Genomic DNA, 9,725 nt, shown 5'->3' on the forward strand with positions numbered 1-9,725 from the left:
ACTCTATTAAAAATCCAAAATTTTTCTTTTCTCAGGTTCAATTTAGATCGTCATAAAATTAATTTTATAAAAAACTCAAACAAACAACTGAGGATATTATGCCAAATCATTTTCGTAGTGACAATATATAACGTCAATTTGGTGATATAGTTACTCAATGACTCGTTTCATACTAGTTCTTGGTTTGACTTTGCAGTATTAAAAAACTCTCTCAAGACGCAATATGTATGTATCAAAGACATTAAGATATTTTTATCAATTAAGAATATAATCAGAATATTTTTTATAAAATATAAATAATTTTTAGCTAATTCGTAGAGTAAATTAGGCCATATTTTTTCAATAAAAATATTTAGCATTAAGATTTGGACTGTATCTAGGCTTTAAATGCGCGCGATACACTCTCTTCTTTCTAAGTTTTATTTAATAAGAAAACTCTGAAAATAATTAAAAAATGATTTGAAAAAGAAAGATTAAAAAATGGAGTTAAAGGAATACAGCTAGGCAAGTAGGTCTGTGGTGGTTCTTGGCTCTTGTCATCTTATTTGACCTTTTTTGCTGTGGGCTATTCATATATCAATATCTCGGAGATGAAATTATGAGCAACGTGGAACATAAAGAGTAACGTATTCTACACATTTGGAGGATATATTTTAAGATTTTTTATATTTAAAATGTTTTTTTTAAAAATAATGTATATAAAATAAAAATATATAATATCATACAGATAATATTAATTTTTAGTAATTTAAATAACAGAATTTAATAATAATAATAATAAAAATAAATCAATCATGGTTTTGGAGTTACAATCCTGAGATTCAGTAATTTCAAATAATTGGCATTGATTTTTAAAACCATTCCTTTTGATGAATAGAATGTTAACGGGTACGGATTGGCATCTTACAATCGGAGTGTCGGGTGCTTTTGCCAATGATTGTTAGCTGCCGTCATCGAGATATACATTTTTACTTTTTAGGGTCTCCTCCTTTATATCTGCCCCCTTCTCCATGACATCATCAAAAGCCCCTCCACTTTCTCCATCTCTTGATGCATAATTCAATCATCAAGAATTACCAATAAACAATATAAAATTTAACGTTAGGACAATGATTGTATCGTATGAAATTAAATAAAAATGTGCTCATTAGTCATAGATTGCATAATCAGTGAAATAACTAATTCCCATCTCATGAATATATTTTATGCATGTAAGGAAAGAGAGGGAGAATTGACTGAAAGAAGGGAAGATACTTAGTTACACGTCTTACTACTGTCTGAGAGTGATGGATGAGGTCAAAGAGACGCTCATGTTAACATAGCTAATAAAACCACCTGACATATTACAGCTACTTGTTCACGCAAATACATAAATAAATAAATAAAAAAAGAACCCTTAAAGTTAATACCAAACTACGTACTATATACTCTTGTGTAGAGATGAGGCCCCACTTGGCAAAGTATAGTAATTGTACTTATGTTAAACATTTTTGGCCCTCCTTTTCTTTTCCTCTTTGGATTTGTTCATTCTTTACTAATCAAACCCTGCCGGCATTATCCATGATGTTCTTCACATTTCCCTTTCCTGATTCTTCCCAATTTGGATCCTCAACAGATGTCACAACCACGGCACCATCTTCTGTTATATGATTTGGCTCAGAGGGTACCATCGTGCTCAGCTTCACAACTTCAATAACATGACCATTTAGTTCTTGCAACTTCACTGGCACCTCCAATGTCACTGTCTTGGATTTTCTATAAATCAAATACAGCACCATCTGAATTATGCCGAATAGAAACCCAAGCGTATTTGGGAGCTGCATCATTCAAATGCAAATATTAAATCATTTCTTTTTGTGGTAGGTCAAATCATTTATTTATTATAGGAACTTCTTGGTTAATAAAGTGAAAGAAATAAAATTAAATTGCAACGTACAAATGCAACATAAAGTTTTCTAATTAAATTATAATATAATACCGGGCCCAAATGTTTCTGTTTGATTTTCCATTTTTATGTGGGAACTCAACATTAATGGAGTGCGCACACATTGAATTTTATTATTATTAAATTTACATTATCACTTATATATAAAGCATAACGAAAAGTTATGGGATCTACACATTAGAAGAAATGAGAAAGTTGATAAAGGAAAAGCCTTTGTTGGAATAAGACAAGAGATCGAAGTTCAATAATATAATATGCTCCTAATCGTACGTAGCAGTATTGAATTGAACTTACAGCGATGTAATAGTCCTTGAGGAAAAGACCATAGAAAAACCACATGACAGCATTTAAGGTCAAAAAGAAGGACAAGCTGAAAGGCATGAATTCCACGCTCTTCGTCTTTATGACACGTTTCTGCATGTATCGATTATAAGAGTTTAATTTATCTTTCAGCTCAAAGATAAAAAGAGAAACCAACACAAAAAAAGGTGATGATGAAATCCCTCTACACCTAAAGAAGTAGTAAAATGTGTATCAGAAATGAAAAGGAACAAGAAATTATCTTCTCTAATTAAGGGCCATTTGTTTGAACTTTTTTCTAACAGAATACATATTTTAAGTATAAAAACCCTTTAAAATTCTTCTATTATTTCTTTACGTAAGCTAAAAATAGTAACTCATGAAAAAGTATCTCCAAAAAAAAAGTATTACATATTCATTTTCTCTTATGGTTTTAATAATGAATCGGTTCCTAAATTCTCACCATAATGCCGAGAGGAGCAGCAAATACGCTTATGTTGAAAACGAGGGAAATCCATCCTATAACAGTAAGACGTTTGGATCCCGTTGTAAGATAGAGGGTTGAAAGTAGCATCGCTCCGAACCCAAACACATTTAACAAGAGAAGAATCTTGATGGTCGAAAGCTGTGACATTAAAGAGAAGGAAAATTAATTGTTTTTCCAATATTTTTTTGATAGTAATAATAGACTAGGAGTTATTATATGGAATACCCTGGTTTTATTTGGTGCGTAAAAAAGGAAGGTGGCAAGATAAATTGTTTCTATCACACATCCAAAGGAGTTAATGGTGATGAGAAGAAGGCTAGACTCCTTTTTGACGAGTGCATAATAAATCCATAGCATTGAACTGAACAGTGCAACAATATAAGGTAGTGCCTGATACCCTTCCGAAGATTTCTTCTTGTAGATTTGGTAAAAAGTTGGTCTGCACTCAAATATTAATTAACATATAGTTAAAGAAAAGTACTTCAGCGGATAATTGTATGCTGCTTAAATTCATTAATAATAGCATATGCTAAAGCGAAAAGATCACTTACAATGGAGCAAGGAACACCATAAAGGAGATGACGTTGCCTATAATAACACAACAAAAATACAAGGAACATCCATCAGCACATAGCGCTAGTAAACAAATAATTTTAACCAATTATTACTTATACCAACATGTTTGATTTCTTCAGTAGTGCAAAATTTGAAATAGATAAACCTCAAATATTATGAATTTAAACCTTGGTATCTGCATGCTGTATAACTATTTATAAAACACGCCGATTAATTTAATCAAATATATAGTTGCTAGGTTAATGCATTATGTTTCTTTCCAGACCGTAATTTAACATTCTTCGAATTAAGAAACACGCCATGCAATCTGCATGCCATGAAATCATCATGTCGTCTGAAACTACCAACCCGAATCATAGTAAATTGATAATAAATAATATAGAAACAATGATTTACATTTCTAAGTATATAGATTAAAAACTAACGTTAATTTTTGCTATTTAATTTGCGAACTACAAAGATGACGGAGGAGGATAATGAGATGCTAATGATAAATATGATAGCTAGTAGTGATAGAGATAGAACCACACTAATGAAAATAATAATAATAATAAAAGCCAGCTAATATATACCTAGAAGGCCGAAAACGAAAGCCCAAAACTCTTGGTTTATGGCCATGTTTGTTAAATCTAATTGAACTCTTGGAGTCTCTCCCTCTTAATTTGAGTGATAGAATATATGGTCTCCAATTGAAAACCCTGAATTGAGGCTATCTTTCAAATGCACGAGTCGTTATGGGAAGAGTGGGAACCTATTTATAGTGCGCAAAGTCAAGTTGGGGATAGGAATCCCATTGGTATCATCATCAATGTAGCTTTCCAGTTGTTCCACCAAAACACTATTTACTTTAACTCAATCCATACACTAATGCTCTTCTTTCTTACCCTATTCAATTCTCTATCCTTATTTGGTTGAAATTTTCTTCAACAGATACGTCCTCTCCCATGGTAAACTTGTACCATTATTGGTGCATTCACAAAATTCGTGAGGGGCCCACAATTTTCCTTTATGACGTGTCACCCACGATGTGGTTTTAAGCCTTACAACTCATAGTTCAAGTTGATAGATAGAGGGGTGAAACTTGCTGCACACAAATTTAATAACAATTACCCTACCTGGTCAAGATATTTTTACACTTGGGTACGGCCTGTTGGTTGACTATAAGGAAGAGATCCATAAAAGATAACAAATATTTTTTATAAAAAATTTATCAGTGCTTTTTCTATTTAATATTTTTTAAATACAGTATAATTTTATGTTATATAATTATTATTTTTAATTTGTGTGTTTATTAAAAGAATTCAAACTAATATTATATAATAAATAAATATCATAAAAAAATTATTATTGTTATACGTTACCTCCTTGTTGCTCCTAAGGGCCGTGAGGGTGGGTGCGGCTCCTTTACCTTATCTATGGAAATAGGACAAAATTTAGTTGTAATATTTTAAGTCTATTTGGTGTTGTTTACTGATGAAAATTTTAATTTTATATCAGTAATTTATAATAATATTAAACAAATGTTTATTAAAGTAAAACTCAAATTTTAATTGATAAATAATATTATCGATAGCTAAAAAATAACATGTAAGTTTTTTCCTAAAAATGTTATGGCTGCAACCATATCAAACCATCTCTGACATTTTTTATTTATTATTTAATTTACCATCTATTTTTAATATTTGTATTTATTTATTTAGTTTATCTCGTCATTTATTATATTTTTAGTCTCTGTTTGTCTTCTTGTTTTATCTCTTTTTTCTTCAAATATCTCACCTCTCATCCTATCGAACGTGAGAGAAACTTTATTCTACTTATTTAGACAATAAATCATTATTCAAGTTAACCAAGGGAATTCTAGTTGGGGCCTTTCCTTTGCAATATTTACAGGAAAATGAATTTGTATGGCTCTTCTATTAATACTTTTTATAAACAAAAAATATATAAAAAAGAAATATTTCAACTCAAACATTAAATCAGTTTACAGCAGAGCAAACAAAGCTATTACATTTAGATAAACATTTCTACTACAATAATTTACATGCAAAACCAAGATTAAGATCTCACTTTGATATGATCCAAACTAGAATTTCTCGTCTCTAAATATAATCTCATTACACTCTTAACTATAAATAACGTCATTATTATTTATTAACAACTCACTTTTTCCCACTATTTTATTTACTTTCTCTTATTATATGAATTTTATATAGTTAATGAAAAGAAAAAGTAGGCTCACTCTCTTTATATCAAGAATTACATAAAATTCTCTTAAATCGTGTTAAAAAAAATCCATGTAGACGTAAAAAAAAAAAAGATATTTAAATAGATTTGCTAAAACATACAATCTAAATTTTAATCTTTAGGTATGAATTAATTATGGACTTTATTGATTTATTTAAATTTTTTATTTAATCTAGTTTGAATTGACGTACTTTATTTATCTTATAAAATACATATTGAATTTAAATTGACCTCTATTTTAAAGCCTAAATAAAAAGTAATTTTATTACCCAATCCAATAAAATTTAAAGTCCAAACTAAATTGAATAACATGTTATGTCACCTTTCAATGTCATGTCTAATAATATATTAACATTCTTGAGACAAATAAATTGTGTTAGGGTAAGCTGCTTTTTTATTTTATTTTTTCTATTTACATAATTGGGCAGCCAGCCACCAAAAGCCATAAGACGCGGAATGATGTAACTTCCACAATCGCGATTAATAATTTTAATGTTATTGCTATGCTATCTCCTTGTAGTATCCTTTGCTTCTCGAAACCTTATGGCATCGCAAATGAATTAATTAATTGTTTTTATATTTAAGATCTGTTTTGATAAGCATGCAGTTTAATTAAACACCCATTCAAGAAATATACTACATAAAAAATAGTAAAATAAATTAAAAATTTATATATATCATAAACTATTTTTATAAACTTCTCCAAATTAATATTCCTAAAGTAAATACATTAGAAATGTAAGAAGGATAATTAAAACTTGCTTGATTTATAAGAAATATGAAGAAATATAAATTGATATCTATAACTGGCCTGGTCCTGGGGTCCCGGGCACCACCGTCCCTATGCATACTCATTTTTCTTCCTTTTGGGTTTCTTTCTCACGAAAGGTTTTTGAATCACCTACAAGAGTTTGGCTACTTCTACCATGGGAGGCCAAGTTAAGGCGAATAAAGTACAAATTTATAAAAGCCAAATTTGTCTAGCTGCACTGTAATGCACTGCAAGATGAAAGCCTACATTATATATATAGATATTGAACCAACTTTCCCTCCTTTCATAATCTTTTTGCATGATTAAATCAAGTGAAGTTTGAGCTACATTCTTGAATCTGTGAAATTCAGAATCGCACTAGCTAGCTAGCTAGCTATATAGGGGGTGAGCTTTTTCGATGCGTAATCGCATTTGGAAATTTGGATCTTAACTACTTTGGCATAAAGCTAGGAGCAAATGAACGTAAATTAGCATGCTCAGCATCACGATCGAGAATATGCTAACTTAAACAAGAAACACCCTCTGCTTGTTGACCTATGCGAGCAGCCGCAAATCACACGCTATAAAAAATATATTTTTTAGTAATTAAAATTTACTAATGGCTGTAAAATTTAATTACTCTAAAAGCATATAATGTTTGTAATTAAATTTTAATTACATATAATAATTATTATATTATAAGAGGACACTATAATTTTATATATAATGACAATAAACGTGTGCTGGCATAAATAATTTGCCATTAATAAAGAATATTAGTAATAAATATTAATTTCTCTATATAAATTCTTACTAATAATAAACTTAACATTATACTTGTCAGAAAACATAATTTTTCACTAAAATAAATTATAACTAGGGATAGTACTTATATAGTACACGGAAGTTTTAATATTTTATATTTATAACAACAAATTTAAAAGAAAATTTTTTTAAATGAAAAACATGATTGCAATTATAGATGAAATAAGTTTAAAAATATATTTAATCAATTTATAATGAATTAATTTACATTATTTTTATTATGGTGTAAAATTTTCATACTTACATAAAAATATATTTAATCAATTTACTTTTTTTTTCATGTATATATCCTATAAAAATTACAATTTTTTATTTACAAAACTAGAAATGTTTTATAGCATGGAAAAAAGTAAAAAAATCGCACAAATATTACATCTGGAATAATAAAAAATAGTAAAATCAAAATTACAATATTAGTTAATAAATATCACGCCAATATATATTTTTATATATCTATTTAACATTAATATATAATAAAATGAACCTTTTTATAATTTATTAAATTTAATGCAATTTTAATTAGAAACTAAATGTATTGAAAAGTGAAGAAATATAAGTATGAAATAATTGAAAAGTTGACGAAGGAAAATTAAGTGAAGATATTAATTTGAAAGCGTTAAAAATAATTGAAAAAATGTAATAGCTTTACTAGGAGAATCTCTTATTATTTATAATTTATTATATTTGTATATGAAGTGTGATATAAATATTATGCAAAAGATAATTAAGTTTTGAGAAAAGTAACAACAAATTTTTTAAATTAAAAATTTGAAAGGTGAAGAAAAATAAACACTGAAATATTGAAAAGAGATGGAGAATATTTAAATTGAAATTTTTTAATAAATAACATGTAACAAGTTTAATAGAATAATTTTATGTTACTTATAAATTTTTATATTTGTATATGAAATATTATATAAAAGATAATTAAGTAATAAAGTCAAAATATTACAGGTGATGGTGATAAAATGGTAAGTCTCTTGTTCTCGAAGATATATAGCAGGTTTTAGGTTCAATTTTCAAGTCAACCTAAATTTAATTAAAAAAGTTAAGTAGTTGAGAAAATATTAACACTTAGACGATGAAAAGTTATTAAATCATGACAAAAAAATCATTATTATTATGACATTTATTATTGACAATTAGTTTTGTCATTATTAAATATCTTGTGAACGACGCTATAAAATGACTACTTAAAATATTGTCACAAGCTTATTATAATAATATTTTTTATATATTACGAAAATTAATATTTGTACGATGAATACAATTTTTCTGTGATGACTATAGCGTAAATTCTCAACCAAACATTTCATAATTTCAGTATGAAATTGCAATTAGCACGAAAAAATTCTTACTAATACATTATCTAATTAATCACTTATCAAAGTCACACACAATCAAGTTGAAAATATCAAGTTAAGTAGTTACGTTAACTTGTCCACTAAAAAAATAGAGCAAATGAAAAAGAAAATAAACTTGAAAAAAATGTCTTTGGTCACTTTTGCTTTGATTTAATTGGTTTTTATTTAAATTTTAGTTAGAATAATATCACAAGCGTGATTTTTAAATTGACAATAATATTTTTCATAAATAAATTATGTAATAATAAATTAAAAAATCAAATACAAAATGAAAATATAAATAATAAATAATTTTAAAAATCAGAAACAACACCAACTTAAAAACACTTAAGTAACAACCAAATTTTATGTTAAAGATATTTCGTTGTTAGTATTTTTGTTTGTCTTAAATTTCAAATATTTATAATCTCAATTTGATGTATTTTTAATTTTTTTAAGTGGTTGATTTACTTATTTATTTTTATTAATTTATTTAAATTTACATATATTTTTTATGATTTTATTTTTATTTAGATTTATTTTTTTTAAGAGTCATATTCAAGTTTTTCAATATGATTTGAAAGATACAAACAAAATTAAAGGAAAACAATTTTAAAAGAAATAATATGTATAAACGTTAAGAATCAAAATCAAGCAAGTTCATATAAAAGTAGTTAGACTCTAAAAACAATTCATTGTTAAAAGGAGTAAAGTTATATTTATTTAAAAAAAATTCTTTCAAATATTTTCTTGTGTCTAGTATCAATATAGCAAAAAGACTAAAGAATAATTAATTTAAAGAAGTTTTGTCTTAGTAAAAGACTTAAATAAGAATAAATAAATAATTTTAATATAAATCATTCGTTATTGAATTATCACTATTGTAAAAATCACTTTTTACATTGATTAAAAATGACATTTTACATTAATTAATAAATTGATCTAGATATAATTGATATATTAATTAAGGATATTTTAAATCAATTATACAACTTATGTAAAAAAGTATTTTCTATTATTTTAGTATAACTAATCAAGATTACATATACAAACTCGATAATGTAAGAAGATTTATTCTTTTTGTTAAGTTTATGAATGAAGAATATGGAATATTTGTAAATGTAGTATAAAACTAAATAGGTTAATAAACACAAAAATACATAATAAAGCTCAAGATGTTTATCAATGATGTACTAAAACTAAAATAAAATTAATGTTCATCATAATCAAAATTTTAACAGAAGCTTGAGATGC

The 9,725-nt window shown here is 26.8% G+C and overlaps 1 protein-coding gene across 2 annotated transcripts; it reads right to left on the reverse strand.

The window, feature by feature from the left end:
• Positions 1 to 765: 765 nt before the first annotated feature.
• Positions 766 to 4,034, reverse strand: LOC113871239 (bidirectional sugar transporter SWEET10-like). 2 transcript variants are annotated; one of them, XM_027508201.1, is made up of 6 exons: positions 3,881 to 4,034; positions 3,284 to 3,320; positions 2,958 to 3,171; positions 2,709 to 2,870; positions 2,240 to 2,359; positions 766 to 1,817 (listed from the first exon to the last, which is right to left on the reverse strand). In XM_027508201.1, the coding sequence occupies exons 1-6, from the start codon at positions 3,924 to 3,926 to the stop codon at positions 1,539 to 1,541; spliced, it is 858 nt and encodes a 285-aa protein (XP_027364002.1). In that variant the 5' UTR covers positions 3,927 to 4,034; the 3' UTR covers positions 766 to 1,538. The 2 variants fall into 2 exon arrangements, with proteins under 2 accessions (XP_027364002.1, XP_027364011.1); XM_027508210.1 differs by lacking the exon at positions 3,881 to 4,034 and adding an exon at positions 3,734 to 3,816.
• Positions 4,035 to 9,725: the final 5,691 nt, after the last annotated feature.

The sequence above is a fragment of the Abrus precatorius genome, unplaced genomic scaffold, assembly GCF_003935025.1.
Source record: "Abrus precatorius isolate BTA unplaced genomic scaffold, Abrus_2018 Scaffold10, whole genome shotgun sequence".
Lineage (NCBI taxonomy): Eukaryota > Viridiplantae > Streptophyta > Magnoliopsida > Fabales > Fabaceae > Abrus > Abrus precatorius.